The sequence below is a fragment of the Vulpes lagopus genome, chromosome 3 (genome assembly GCF_018345385.1).
Source record: "Vulpes lagopus strain Blue_001 chromosome 3, ASM1834538v1, whole genome shotgun sequence".
Taxonomy (NCBI): Eukaryota; Metazoa; Chordata; class Mammalia; order Carnivora; family Canidae; genus Vulpes; species Vulpes lagopus.
Window position 1 is genome coordinate 150,604,398 of NC_054826.1, and position 16,408 is coordinate 150,620,805.

Below are 16,408 nucleotides of genomic sequence, written 5' to 3' on the forward strand. Positions count from 1 at the left end.
GATCACCTTATTGACTTCCTTTGTTAATTTTAATTTCTATTTATTTCCTTTGATTTCCTAAGTGGACTACATCTCACCTGCCTAAAAGCAATTTTCTCTCTTCTTTTTGAGTAGCAGCCCCTCACATACACTTTTTCCAACATCTTCAGATTAAAGTGTTACTGCACTGACTACAACTTTCTAAACAAGGTTAGATAACTCTGTTAATAGTGGTCATCCTTATTCCTGGGAATGTCTCTAGCATTTCCCGATTAAATATGAAAGGCTGTTGGCTTTCAGTTAATGTTCTGTATTATATTAAGGAAGTAACCTTCTACTGTGGGCAGTACTGCCATTTTTAAAATTGCTTCTAGGCCTTCAAAGCAATAAAAATATTTGAAAGATAAGAAGCAATAAATATTATTAATATGTTATAATTAAATTTCTTGTTAAGAGGACATGGTGATCATGTCAGCTTTGCTAATGTTATCTGTGGAAGAATATGCTGTATATGTAGATATGTTAGAATATGTCTAGAAAGGACTATATACTAATCAGCTTTTCTCTTGAGGGACTTTATAGTGTCTGGAAACTTAGAAAAGAGAAGTGGGAAATGCAGGTGTTGAGTCTGGGATAGAATCCACTGGGTGAGACTGGAAAGGTCAATCCAACATATGATCACATCAGGGAAGGGCCCCTGGTCTGTGGTCTATGAGATGCACATGGAATAAGCTAAAGGAATCAGTACTATGTCTAGTTCTAGGAGGCACTTAGTGTCTATGCCTGAAATGATGTAACAATGAGGGACAATATAACGGAAGTGGACCTCGCTAGCAGGGTTTGAATGTAGTAAAGAAAGGCAAAGTGGAAAGAAGTAATGCTCCTGTGGGAGAGATGGGAAGCCAGGGTTGAGTGCTGAGTCCAATTCAGCTCCCCTGGGAAACAGATGCACCAACTAGACAGTAATTGAACCAAATCTTAGTGCCTCCCCTTAAACAGCCATCAGGTAAGCAGAACTGCAAGCAGAAGTATAGAGGAGTGTTGTACCAAATTCTATCTTTAAAGGAGAGGTTGTTGTTTTTAAACTTGGGCATACATGTGCAAGGTTATCAAACTTTTGAGAACCTATTAGAATAATTATTTTCTTCTTTACTCAATATACTGTATTACTTAGTTACCCAATATCACAGCACTTTTGGATATCCTACTTGGCTTTAGTATGTTTAATAGTCCCTTAATTCTGCCAAATGTAATTAGCTATCCTTTTATTTAAAATATTTTTAGAAAAAAAAACATTTTTAGAAAACTGTACCTATGGAATTCTTTTTATGCCACCTGTCAGATTTTAGTATCCGAATTATGCTAGCTCTTTCAAGTAAATTGGAAAGTTCTCTGTCTTTTATGTTTGTACTAAAGCAGTTTATATTCACTGAAATTGAATTTACCCATAAAAATAATAGCAGTCAAGAGTACTTTCCAAGTATTCAGTTAGCTTTCTATTGATACCATGGAAAATTTAATTTGAATTGGGATAAATTTTGGTTTTTAAAAAATATTTGGATTGTCATTCATATAAGTTCCACAGTCCCTCCCAGGCCCGTTCATACTGATGAAGTCCACATAGATATCATTCTGTTCTCATTAGATTTGTTTATGTCCCTGATTCTGATATAGGAAGATGGAGACTCTGACATAGCACCTATGGATTTCTTACAGTTGCACACACAGGCAAGTGATTTGTAGCTGCAGAGTAGAGAATTCAACTAATTGAAGCACTTATAAAGTGAATAAAAGTGGCAGGTTTTTTGGAAGCTGAAAAAGAAAGCACTAAGAATAAAATAGAGATAAAAATAAGACAAAAAGCTTGATGTTTTTAAGGTCATCAATTCATGAAAAAATTGGTTGCAATTTAAAATACTTTGGGAAAAGTTATATCAAAATATACATACCTTACTGCTTCTTTTTTTCCATTGGATAAATAAAATTTCTGGTCATTATTGTACTCATCATATACTCCCCATCGTAGATGAGCCCATTCATGGACAAAGACCCTTTCTGTGAGAAAATATTTTAAATACTTGATTACAATGAGAATGATAAAATTATCTTCTTACACTGGGAGAAAGTAATTTTTCTGAACATCATTATGCTTTGCTATGTTAATTTTTTTTTCACTTAAAAGTTTGATTTCCTTTGAAAAATTTAATGACAATTGCACATTTCTTTAAAATACAACACTTATTTTGGCTCATCAACTGTTAATTAGGGACTAGTTAAGTGTCAAGCAGTTATTTATACAAAGAAGCTTGTCCTTACACAGCTCATGGTCCAGCAGATGACACAAATGATCAGATAACTATAGCCCCTAGTGATCTAAGTGTAATGATGGAAGTCAATGCAGGCTGCTGTGGGAGCCAGAGACATTCACAGGTCAGCTTGGGCATCATCCTGAATATGTCCTTCTCCCTCATGGCTCATATCTGGTTAACCCTCAAGGTCTGACTATCACACCTCTGCCCTTTTGCTTTGACCTAGTCTCATCTTTCCAGTCTTACTGCCACCTACTCCTGAATCATGGCAATAGCCACCCAATTGGCCTTCAAATCTCTAATCTTCAGTGGCACCGCTATGGTGCTCAGGTGAAGTCTAGCTTCTCAACATGGCATACATGGTTCCTGATGATCCAGATGCTAATCCTCTCTATAGCATATTTCTTAGTGCTCTTCATCCACTTCCAAAATTCTATAATCACAGTGAATTCCTTTTACTTCCTGGAGTCACACCATTCTCTTGCTCATCTCTTGTTCTTTTCATATATTTTTCCTCTGGCTTACAATACTCCCTTCCTCTCTCTGTCTAGATAACTCCTATTCTTCTTTCAAAATCAGGCTTATATCTACCTAGAAGCATTCTCTGACATCCTCAATCTAGTCCAGATACCCCCTCCTTTACACTTCCATTGTATTCCATTGTGGCACTTATCATATTATATTTTCATTGCTGCTTACATACTGATCTCTCACATTAGACACTTGTCTCCATAAAAATGGACACCATGACTTCTTTATTGTCTTGCCTTGGCAAATAGTGCCTAGAACTTAATAGGCACTCAGTGAGTATTTGTTAAATTTGCATGAATCTTAATGACTTGTAGTCAGCTCAGTTTTTCTGGAATGTAAATTCCTAAGTGGGCTGAATTTGGATGATTTTATGAGAAGGTGCAAGACCTAGAATCTCACATTCAAGACTTAGACTATTCTGTCAGTGCTGGGGGACAACTGATGGCTTCTTAAATGGAAGAGAAGGTTGTGGGAGAGCAGGCATGGAGTCACAGTACAGAAAGGAGAGATTATAAAGGAATGACATTATATGTGATGACCATGATGGCTGAGGTGGGCTCAGGAGTGGGATGGGGAAGTTAGGTAAATCAGTTCAACACACAGTGAGCCATACTTTGGGAATTTTCTGGTCATTATGGAGTTGAAATGGAGTTTGTACAAGAACAACAAAGAGGTACATTTGTCTGACACCTCTTTCTCATAAGGTCTGTAAGTGCTCTAGTGTATTTGAGGGTGGAGTATGGAGGTGCTAGCACTTTTTTGTTTGTTTTCTCTGCCTTGCCTATTTAAATGAAGGAAATCAAACTGGTTCTAATCTTCTCAAGATTGTAAAGAAACTTAGAACTAGTTATTAGTTAACCTAATTATCTAAAACTAATCATATTTCATTATACTTGGAAAGTACATATTCTGTATACTCTTCTGCTTGTTTCTTTTAATATTTTCTCCAAAGATTGCTGTAAATAGCTCATGTGGGAATGATAGTTAATTTTGTGAAGGAAAATTGAACTTTGTCTTTAGTCATGGGTTTTAGAGCGCTGAACTGCAAGATATCTCTGGTAATCAAAGTGTGGTCCAGTATCAGAATCATTTGGGAGCTTATTAAAAATGCAGATTCCTGAGTCCCATCCCACACCTACTCAACAGAATCTGCATTTTAACAATCCATTTAGGATTTGAATGCACAGAAGTCTGAGAGCACTGTACATCTCCGCCATTTCATGGCTATGACCTGAGTTGCAGGCAGGTGGTTTAATTTGTTCAAGTGTTTCCCTCTACAGATCCATAGAAACCTAATACTACATATCAAACTACCTTACAGTTATTATCTCATACAAATATTATTCAATAACAATCTCTAAAAATTAAAAAATACTGATTTACATGTATGATAAATATGAAAAAATTAAATTTTAAATGAAAAATGCACTATTCTGAATCCCCATCTTAAGCAAAAGAAAGTTATAATAGCTTACTTTGCTTATATGTGCTTACTTAGATCATGTTCTACTTTGAACATAAAATAAACTGTGAGAAATATAGCAGAATAGTTTCTCTCTACCCCTACCTTGTGGCCCATATTGAGAAAACTTTTTTCCTGCTAGGAAGTCAAGAGTGAAATGAATCCTTTCACCCTTTTCTCCACAGTGTCCCATTTGCTCCGTGTACGGTTCATCATTACCTAGGGGATTCTGCTCAGCAACTAGAACATCAGCCTGAAATTTAAGAAAAAGGCATTATTACAAAAGTTTAGCAAATGAATTGACCTTATTCACACAGGAGTATTTTGAAACAATTTCATTTGATTCTAGAATATTTTGATGAAAAAAATCTGAATCAAGAGTATGAACTTGAATTTGAAAAAAGAACTTGGTATTCTTACATTTTTGTAGGTCTCGAGTTTTGGTCTCACATACTCAGGTTTTGTCTTCCATTTTTCAGGAATCAAAATGGCAACATTTTTGAAATAGAATCTTTTTTCTGTGGCTTCAAACAGATATGGAGATGCCTGGGTCACCATGTCCTGGGAAAACAGAAAACTTAAATAACCAGCACAATTATGGCAGAAAATAGGCAAAACTACCCATCATTCAAATTTACATCTTTTTTTCCTGTTTCCAAAGACTAGTTATTGATCAAAATGGGAAGGGGAAATATGGAATTACCTTTTATTAGTAATAATAGTTAATCTTTTCTGAGCATTTCCCAAATGCTGTGGATCACAGTGTAGTGGTTGACAATGCAGACTCCAGAGGCAAACATTAATTCTGGCTCCACCACTTATGGTAGGACATTGGACAATTTCCTCAAGCCTTTCTGAACCTCAGTTTTTACATGTATAGAGTGGAAAATATTCTACTGACTAGCTCATAAAGTTGTCGTGAGGACCAAACCAATTCAAAAAAGAACTTAGAAAAAGCACAAGTGCTTATGAAATATTAGCTATTGGTTTCATTTCATTTGCTTTTTTAAAGGTCAATAAACCTGTAAGGAGAAACTGACAATTAGAGAGTAGAGGTCTCAAAGTCACACATCAAGTAGTACTGGGAGAGACACTGAAATTAAAATGGGCATGACTCAGCACTGCTGACTCCTGTAATAATTTGGGGGTTAACTAAATGTTATGAGAGCATTTATTTTTAGTAGAGTACCAGGTGTTCAGTATAAGGAAATGGCATAATTAATTTCTCTTCAAGTTACACCTAACTTTATGTCTGTAAGATGAAAGAGCTAGAGTGTTAAATTATAAAGCCTCAGCAGATTCCCTGAGTTGTTTCATGACAAGATAGTGGAAGGGGGTATTATAAGAGATTTATTATGCAAAGGGGCACTGGGTCTACTAGGACTGAAAAAGTGCAAAAGTGAGTATAGATAGAAAAGAGGGCTGAAGACTGAGCCCTGAAGCCCCCAGCATTTAGAGATGGGGTGAGGAGGAGCCCATCAAAGGAGCTCAGGGAGCAGCAGGTGTATGAGTAAGAAATGAAAAAGCACTTTAAGAAGAGGAGGGTCCTTATTGGTGTTTAATGCTACTGACTGATCAAGTATGGTAAGGACTAAGAACTGAACAATGGAGTTAGCAACCCGAGTGATCCACTTTAGTGGAATAGAGACAATAGCTCCAAATGAGTGAGTTAAAAAGAATAGGAGATGAGGAAGCAGAGGTGATGAATAAGTTCAATAAGGTTTTCTATAAATTAAAGAGGAATGGAGAAATGAAGAAGTAGCTAAAGGAGGACTTCAGGGCAATGGGGTTTTGTTTTGTTTTGTTTTTTAAGTGGGAACTATTATATGTATGTGCTAATGGGAAAAAAAAAACCATCACCAGATATGTAAGAAGAAAAAGGATTGTTGCAGGAGCAAAGTCCTTGCTGGAGCAGACCAGGGTGACTAGGCTCAGGTGCCTGGTGGGGTTGGCCTTAAAGAAGCAGGACTCTTGCATTGGTGCAGGAGTAACTCCTTTTCTGCCATTTCCTAACAGGATTAACTTGGGGAATTTATTTTATCTCTAAGAGCCTCAGTTTCTCTCTTTTCAGATAGTGAAAATAATGGTGAGCTGGAGAGCTTTCTAAAAGTTCTTGTAATGATTTGCATTTCCTTCTTCCCCAAAAGCCAGATTTTTAACAATCACTAGGAGAATTTAACATTGTATAATTTTAAAAACTAAAAACACTTAGTCAAAATCATCAAAAAAGTCAAAAAGTAGGTACGAAACTTCCTACATTAGAGTATTATATCACAAATTGACTTGTGAAATGTGAATTTTCAGTATCTCCTGGAAGAATTAAGCAGCATGAAATGCTCTTGTCTTCCATATTTTAATAGAAACATTAATAAAGGATCTTTGCTTTGGCATCTGTTCCAGATTTTGAAAAGGTGACTTCATATCCAAATAGGCATTTAAACTTGAAGTTCGGAGAAAATTGAGGATAACAGTATATAGGACCTTTATAAGGTAATTCCTTAAGGACAAGGATAGTATATTGTTCATCACTAGATTCCTGGTACTGACATAGTGTAAATGCTCTGTAAATATTTGTCGGATGAATGAGTGAATTGGTTATGATGAGTGGTAAGCTGTCCAGGAATGCCAACACAGGAGGTACCTGGGGTCCCATGCATTGAGGAGACCCCAGACTACTCCAATTGTCCGATTGTGCATCTTTCGTGTGTGTGTGTGTGTGTGTGTGTGAGAGAGAGAGAGAGAGAGAGAGAACACAGGGTTTCTCCCTGACTCGCATTCCCACCTCCTTTTGCTTCTGGAACTACTGCTACTGTGCAGTGAAGGTGCAGTGGCTAGGACTGCTGCAGCGCCATCTGCCGGTCCTGTAGGTGGTAAAATGGGGACTGTTGCTGAAGCCGGTATTTAAGAGCTGATGTAGAGACTTCTGTCCCCACAAGGGCGGGAAGGACAAAATCCTCTCAGAAAGCGGAGAGTGAGGGATGTCCAGGAAAGGCAGTAAAGCCTACAGTGAGGTCCCTCAACCCTGCAGATCGGGACATCAAATAGGGAAGAACCCACTTTTATGAACTACTGAGAAACACTGAGCACACTGATTGCCCTTAAAAGTGTTCCTTTTACAGAGAAGATGTGGAAACCAATTTATCTTATAGCCAATGCATTTGGGACTTGTAAGAAAGACAATTTAATAATTGTAGTGAGAAGCACATTTCTCAGGAGAAAAACCCCCAAAGATAGTAGGTGAAAGCATTTTGAAAGCTCTAAGGCACCTATAAAGACAAATGAGCATTGCCATTCAAGATAAGGCATCTGGGTCCTCCTCCTGGCATTTCCTGAGCCCTACTAACTGTCCAGCCAGAGATGGTAACAGTGGAGGCCACATTTTTCTTTCACACTTTGTTGCTCCAAGTGGCTGCGTCACTTTTGCTCATGCCTTTTCTAAATTTAGAGGTAATTAAAAATTTACCCAAGGTTTCTGATACTGAGAGATTTCAAAAGGTGAATTTCTCTTTCACCAGTGGTGGTAAACCTAATAGTCTTCCAGTTAAACAGGTAAGCTTCTCCTCCCCCATCAACTGCTGCATTTCTCCAACCCCAAACTACTCTTGGTGATAGAGACGGTTCTCCCTCAAACTTCATCTTTCTGGCCTTGCTTCTGCTTGGAGCAAAGAACCTTTGGGAGTGATCTTTGAAGCCCTTGTACTATTAACTTCTGAGCTCACACTCAGGAATTTTGCCCAGAAACAAGCTTTAGTCCATCTGGCTTGGTTAAGAGAAACATTTTCTATCTAGAAGGATTAAAAGTGGGACTGGCTATTGATGACTCTGCCTACCATTTATTGAGCTCTTACAATGCATTAGACGCGATGCATATATTTTTGAAGTTTTTTCTTTTTAATTTTTGGAATAATTTTAGGCTTATAGAAGACATGAAAAAATTAGAGTTCGCATATTCCCTTCACTCAGCTTCCCTTATATTCATGCATTGCTAAATTTAATCCTCACAAAGTCCTATGAGAAAGGTACTTATTATTATTCCCATTTTATGACTAACACTTTTGCTCTTTTCACAATACTGCTTCTGGATGTGCTACAGCCCTTTATAAGGCATTTCCTTCTTATTCTTAGCTGTTTGCTCTTGCACATGACCTCTCTAATCCCTCCACCTTACAGTAGTTAGATGGTCTGCTGGAACAGGAAGACTGAGTCTTCTTCCCTAGTTTTTCCTTCCCCCCCATAGGAGAAATAACAAGAGAGATGAGGCCTCCCAGCAGCCCTGAGAGGGTTACTTGCATTGGGGCTGGTAAAATGCACAGTTTTCTTTTATTGGAAGGGTCTGGATTGTTCTTAAATCAGAGATTTGCATCCTGGGATCCTAATAACAAACAAGGGAGTTAAAATTAAGAGAATAAAAGAATTTGATATAAGCCAATGGTAAAATCAAGCAAAGGAATTATCCTCCCCATATCTCACAATATCTGCCAAATGTAGCTGGCTCTACCTTAGTGTCAAACTAAATAGTTTTCAATGAAATTGTCCAGACCAAGTCATTTATTAACCACCAACAATGTATCAAACTCTGAAATATGTGCACTGCATTTATTATCTTATCTGTCACAAGAATCCTTGTAGTTTAGTGTTATTATTTCCATTTTACAACTGAAGAAACAGGCTCAGACATGAAAATAATTTGCCAGTGTCACAAAGCCGAAGTTGAAGAACTCATGTTTGTTCTATCACAGCATTACACTTAATTTTTTTTAAAGCGTGAATAATTATTATTTTGAACTTACCTTTATTTGTTGAATGATTGTTTCATCTTCTGGCACATTAGGGTCAATTGCTATGACAATGCCTTCATAACCATTATTATTCAGCTGAATGAGTGAATCACTCAGGGTCCCTTCCAGGAGATGAAGGACCAAGATGAAAACAGAACTCTTAAATGACCCCATTGCTGTACATCGCACTTTGATTTCTTCCTTGGAGAATGTTGCTTTTAGAGGTATCTTTCTTTACCCCTATATATATATATATAAATGAATATATAGACACACATTTTTCCAAGCTATCAGAGATGATTTATCACAGTATTTAACCCTTTGACCCAAAATTCTTTCACTATTGCATTTGTCTCCAATATAAGGAACTATAGCTTAGTCTCAAATTCTGTGTACTTACAAATATTTCATTTTGAAAGGATTATTAACCTTGCCTTCACCTGTGCCAGATGCTGGGAATGAGGGTGGGGAGCCCACATCCTGTTCCCTGGAGGGACTCACAGGTGACAAGCAGCTTGGCCATTGAAAGATGTTTACTTATTACAAATGTTTGCTGACCAGGGATACTGACCCACCCAACACCACCTTTCAACCCCCACCTGCCCATGGAGGCCTGATTGTTCTGCATATTCAGTGAGCATTCATTAAGCGTAAACTGTATACCTAGTTATCCTTCATAGCGGTCTTTTTTTTTTTTTGTAATCCTCATTGATCTGGACATAGCTTCATTACTTCTTGGTGCTCCCTTAAACAATCATCCACTTACATCTAAAAAACATTAGAAAACAACATAGATATTATTGAATATTTTATAATGAAGAGAAAAGACAAAATTCATATCACTGTGCAAAGCAAACTCCCTCCAGTTTCCTCATCAGACTTCTATTTCTCTATTCTGTTGCTCCCATTGGTCAATATAATTAAAATTAACAACATTAAAACATTTTATTGAAACTAAATGTCTCTTAGAATATGAATTATGGACTGCCAGTTACTGCTCAGACTCTTTTAAGTTTGCCAACCCTCAGATGGAAACTCAAATTGATCTGCCATTTTTTTAAAAGATTTTATTTATTCATGACAGACACACACACAGAGAGAGAGAGATAGAGAGGCAGAGGCAGAGACACAGGCAGAGGGAGAAGCAGGCTCCATACAGGGAGCCCGATGTGGGACTCGATCCTGTGTCTCCAGGATCACACCCCAGGCTGAAGGTGGCACTAAACCACTGAGACACCGGGGGCTGGCCTGATCCACCATTTAATTGTATTCAAATTACTTGAAATATCCCTTTATCCTTTGACTTCATTTTGTCTTTACATTGTAGTAAGCATCAATTTCACCTTGTCTGTCCCTTTTCTTTGACATTGGCTCGTGAAAATTAGATTAGTACTTGTAGCCAATAAATAGAACTTACTGCTTACAGTACCTAATCTTTAAGTAATCCAAAGTGAAGTATTGAAAGAGTGGAAATACTCAATTATAAAGTGGGTATCCTGACGATCTAAGTATGCTTTTACACACAAATAACTTACTCAAATAAATGTATGCATTTATTATAAATAAAAAATTTAGATCTAAAACATCTCACACTCCCAACTAAATATATGTCTTTCCTGGGTTCCCTAAAAAAACAGAGCCTTAGGCAAGCTTATGTGCTAGTAATTAGAGAATTTAACCCTAAAGCAGTGAGAATAAGGGAAAGGGAAAATAGGAGGAGGAGGAGTAACTGAGGTCCAGTGTACAGATGGAGCCAAGAAAATCTAAGAGGGTTCTGAGAGATTAATCCCCTTCAATGATGCAGACCCACTGTTGTCCTTCCATAATATTTACCTCCAATATTAGAGTGTAGAGTTTGCATTTGTGTGTGTGTGAGCACAAGCTATTTTGCTTTTTCTTTGAGAGGAAGCAGAAGTCCCATCATTCATAGAATCTCCTCCAAAGTGGTGGCCAATTGCACTCTCCTAAAATACCTAAAACAAGACAGTTATTAAAATAAATTAGTGTCTGCTGCTGGAGCTGATGTCAAGACTTGATCTTTTTTTTTTTTTTTTTTTACCATCTTGATCTTAAAATAAGAGTCAGTTATTTTGTCAGCAAATGATTCATTCAGGAGTAATAGAGAACTATAATTTGGGGCATGCAAGCTATGGCAAAACCATAGGCAAGACCCCCCCCCAAAAAAGGGGAAGGGAATATTATTTGAGGAAATTGGGAGGGACTGTTTTGAAGGAAAATCCATCCATTGGAGAAACTGTCTGAGTTGCGGGGTAGTTGATTTCTTGTAGGAGATGCCATGTGCATCTTTCCTTGTTGAGACCTGTAATGGATGATTCTTTCCTTTGACGGTTCTCCGTTGGGGTCTATAATTGACAGTTCTTCCTGTAATTGATGTTTAGTGGTATGGTTCTCCCCTCTAGCCTCCCAATTCTGCTTTAGTAAAATTGTCCTATATTAATTTTCATAGCCAATATAGATGTTTATCCCCTTCTTTATCACCAATTTTCCTCACTTTTAGCCAGCATTTTGGCTGATCTGTATTGTTTGCTTGCCTTTTGGTGTGACCACAGCCTTCATTCGTGAGGGGTCTGAGCCCTTAGCTGCCCTGCCCTTATTGGATCGTGGCTTCTGCTGTTGTCTGTGACAGAGGTGTGACAGACCCAGTTTAGGCACTTTCCAGATTTACCTGACCTTCCCTGCTGACTGGGCCTTACCTGCTTGCTCAGTGGAGAGTCCATGCTGCTGCCATGACTGCCTCATCCTCATCTTCGTCTCATCTTCTCTGCCTCAGGGAGAGGGCCTAGTTTAGCATGGCCTCTACTGGGCTATATTGGCAGCTCCACTCTCTGGTGTCCAGCCTCAACAGATTCACAGAAGCTTTGGCTCAGATAAAGCATTGTAGCATGGCACGTGGGATCTGGCTTTGTTAGAGGCAGCCCAGATGGGCCATTTGACACAAACCAGAGGTGCAGGAGTTAGCAGCACCCTGAGTGACAAATTGTGCCAAAGTTGCAAAGTATTTCCAGCATCCCAGAAGTGTCTTTTGTGCTCCCTTCTAGTCAGAAACCCCCAAATAGTCATCACTATTCTGACTTCCATTGCCACATAGATTAATTATACCTGTTTTTAGATTTTGTGTAAATAGAAACGCACAGCACATCCTCTTGTGTTTGGCTACTTTCATATAGTATTTGCTGCATGAAATTCAGTCATGTTGCATGCAGCAGCAACATATTTCTTTATCCAGTGTATTCCATTTTAAAAATATAGCACGGTTTGCTTACCAACTGCTGTTGATGAATATTTGGATTATTTCCGTTTAGAACTATTGCAAATAAAACTATAAGCATTAATTTAGTTGAGTATACACCAGAGTGGAATTGCGGGGTCACAGGGTATACATTATATCTAATTTTATTTAGTTGATCTGCCAAACACTTTCCCAAGTGGTTTTACTGGCTGTTACACATTTCTGCCAGTATGTGGTACTGTCAGTCCTTATGATTTTAGCTACTCTAGTGGGAATGTAATCATACTGTACTATGATACAATATGCTTTAATATAATTTTAATGCTTTAATATATTTTTAAAGGATTCTGTTTATTTATTTTGGGGGGGGGGAGGAGGAGAAAGCACAGAGGGAAAAATGAGAGGGAAAAGCAAACTTCCTGCTGAGCAGAGAGCCTGACATGGGGCTCAATCCCAGGACCCTGAGATCATGACCTGAATCAAAGGCGGACACTTAATCGACAGCCATCCAGGTGCCGCATGTACTCTGTTTTTAATTTGCATTTTCCCTGATGACTAATGTTGTTAAGCACCTTTTCATCTACTTTTGGTCATTTGGATGTCCTCTGTTATAAAGTGCCTATTAAAGTCTTTTTTGCCCAATTTTTAATAAGGTTGTCTTTTTCTTATTGATTTATAGTAGTTCTTTATATGTTCTAGATACTGAATCCTTTGTTGGATTTATGTATTGTAGATAACTTTTTCCAGTTTGTTGTTTGCCTTAATGGTGCCCTTGGATGAATAGAGAGTCTTAATTTTAATGGAGTCTAATTTAATCTTTTCTTTATGAGTAGTTGTTTTTTTGCATCATATTTAGGACAGCTTTTTCAAGTTCATGAAAACATTATACAGTGTTCTGTTCTGCTATTTTGTCCTACCTTTCATATTTAGGTCTGTGACCTATCTCAAGTTGTTTTTTGTATGTAGTGTAAGGTAAGATTCAAGATTTTTGTATTGTTTTGTTTTCCTTTATGGATGGCTAGTAGACCCAGACCATTTATTGAAAAGACCATACTTCCCCCCCGCTGAATGCAGTTGTGCCTTTGTTGTGAATGAAGTGGCTGCAAATGTGCAGGTCTCTTTTATGTTTCATTGGTATATGTGCCTATCCTTATCTCAGAAGCATATAGTCTTAATTATTGCTGTTTTGTATGTCTTGATATCTGGTATGACTCCAGATTTGTTTTTCTTTAAGATTATTTAGGGATATTTTAAGTCCTTTGCAATTTCAATATAAAATTTAGGATCAACTTTTCAATTCCACTAAAAAAAAAAAATCTGCTGGGTTTCATAGGATTGCATTGAATTTATATATCACTTTGAGGAGAATTGACACCTTTATAATACTGAGTCTTTTAATCCATGGACATGACATATCTCATTTTAGGTTTTATTTAATTGATCTCAACCATGTCTTACCATTTTCAGGGTGGAGGTCTTTCATTAGCTTTACTTCTAGGGTTTTTTTGGGGGGGTGCTATTATAAATGATATTTTTAAAAATTTTCATTTCCTAATTGTTCATTGTTGGTATATAGAAATATAATAGGTTTTCATGTATTGACCTTATATTCAGTGAGCTTGCTAAATTCCTATTATTTTTAGTAGTTTCTAGATTCTTTTGGATTTTGTATGTCTATAATTATGCCATCTGTGAATGCCACCTGATTACTTCTTCCTTTATTTTGTTTCTTTCAGTTATTATATTTGCTATAATTTCCAGTATAATGTTGAATACAGGTGGAGAGAATGGATATCTTTTTTCTTTTTCCCAATTCTGAGTGGGAAAGCATTCTATATTTCACCCTTAAGTATTATCTAGAGATATTTTGTAGATACTTTTATCAAAGAAAGTCTACTTCTATTCCTAATTTGATCTGACTTTTCTTTTTTAAGTTATGTATAAGTGTTGAATTTTATCAAATGCTTCTTATGCATCTATTGAGATGATTGTGTGACTTCTTTGTTCTGGTATGTGGTGATTTACACTGATTTTTCAATGTTAAATCAACTTTCCATTTCTGCATAAATTCTATTTGATCATGATATAGTATCCTTTTCAATTTGCTAATATTTTGTTTAGGATTTTTGCATCTGTGTTCCTGAGAAAGATTGGTCTGTACTTTTCCTTTATTGTAATGTCCTTGCCAGGTATTAGTATCAAGGCTATCTGCCTCAAAAATGAGTTGGAAAGAATTTCCTCTTTTTTCTGCTCTCTGGAACAGTTTGCCCAAACAGATATTATTTCTTTCTTAAAATTCCTTCTGACAATTGCTTTAGCTTCACTATGTAAGAAATTTTTGATGTGTCACACTTTAATTATCATTCAGTCCCAAGTATTTTCTAACTTTTGAGTTCTTTTTCTTTTTCTTTTTTTAACATATGAGCCATCTAGAAGTGTGTTGTGTTGCTTAATTTCCTAGACATTTGGGGATACTTTAAGTTATACATTTCTAGTTTAATTTTACTATAGTCAGAAAACATACTCTAAAATTTAAATACTTTGAAACTTGTTGAGCCTTGCTTTTTGAATCAGATTATGGTCTCTTTTGATAAAATCTTTCATGTGCATTTGGGGAAAATGATCATTCTGTAGTTGTTAGGTCTAGTGGTCTAAATATGTTAGGCTAAGTTGGTTAATCATGGTGTTCAGATCTTCTTTATTCTTATCAATTTCATGTCCATTTGTTCTTTCAGCTAGTGATGGAGGTGTGTTAAGATCTCTGAGTATGATTATAAATGTGTTTCTTTTTTTTCTTCTTTATCTCTCTCTCTTTTTTTTTAGTTCTGTCAACTTTGCTTTATGTATTTGAAACTATGTTATTTGGTGAATACAAATTTCAGATTTACATCATTGTCATTATAAAATGTCTTTTCTGTAGTACGTAAATTTTCTCTAATATTATTTCTTGCATAACATCTACTTTCTATGACATTAGCTGTGGTATACTGGTATTTGAATATTGAAAAAAATAAAGCAAAATAAATACAGTGCAGCTAGCACAATGCATGACACATAAAATCTATTTAACAAACAAAAAAACCCCAAACAAAAATTTAATAAGCAAAAAAAAAATTATTTAACAAACAAATAATATACTTCCCCTTCTCTTCCACCTACCCAAATCTTAGCTTTGTGGGGAGAGATGGGGAGAAACCAACAAGTTGGCGAAAGCTGGGGCTTTATATTAGATGGTATCAAGAATGACCAGGGAATATTTTAAGGACATGGATATTTAAAAGTCAATTTTAAGCTGTTTGTCATGTAGTACAATCCTGCCTCCACCTCCTAGTTCATTACCTCTTTTAGTTATGGCCATTAAGAAACAAACATTCATACCTTATCGATGGTAGAAAAATTGGAACAAATGCTTTGAAGGGAAATGTTCATCAAAATTTATGTGTGTATATATTTTTTGTAAGATTGTATTTATTCATTTGAGAGAGGGAGAGCACAAGCAGGGGGAGGGGCAAAAGGAGAGGGAAAAATAGACTCCCCACTTGGCAGGAAGCCCTGATGTGGGGCTCCATCTCAGGACCTTAGGATCATGACCTGAGTGAAGGCAGATGCTTAACCAACTGAGCACCCAGGCACTATATCTTTTAACATAGCAATTCCACTCCTAGGACTTTTCCCTACAGATAAACTCACATAAGCGCATGAGATTATATGTACAAGGGTAATATAATTTGTCCCTTAAAGCCTACTTTATAATAGCAAGAAACCAAATTACTCAAATGTCCTTTAATAAAGGAATAAATAAGTAAATTTATTTATGTCACATCTATTTCTTTTATCATATCCTACTTAACCATCTGTATTTTTATAATAGTGTGTATTACTTTTGTAATTGAAACAAATTTACACATAAAAATTACAATTTTGGACTAAATAAAGACCATTATTTTGAAATCTCAACATGTTGACATAAGAGTCTTGTCTTCTCTACCCTAAATTTCTAATTTTTTTCATTACTTTTCTATTCCACTATGTTTTTTTTCCCTTTTATCTTCTTCATGATCTTGCTTCTTCTTTCCTTTATTAGAGTGAAGTGAGATTA

General features: G+C 36.5%; 1 protein-coding gene across 1 annotated transcript in view; it reads right to left on the minus strand.

Annotated features, from left to right (window-relative positions):
- Positions 1-9,300, minus strand: part of CLCA1 (chloride channel accessory 1) — a 29,610-nt gene extending 20,310 nt beyond the window's left edge. The window contains exons 1-4 of the mRNA XM_041750262.1: positions 9,072-9,300; positions 4,702-4,842; positions 4,387-4,534; positions 1,929-2,034 (exon numbers count right to left, since the gene is read on the minus strand). Coding sequence (XP_041606196.1) covers positions 1,929-2,034; positions 4,387-4,534; positions 4,702-4,842; positions 9,072-9,233 — 557 coding nt within the window. The 5' untranslated portion in view covers positions 9,234-9,300. The remainder of the gene's footprint in view (positions 1-1,928; positions 2,035-4,386; positions 4,535-4,701; positions 4,843-9,071) is intronic.
- Between the last annotated feature and the right edge of the window lie 7,108 nt (positions 9,301-16,408).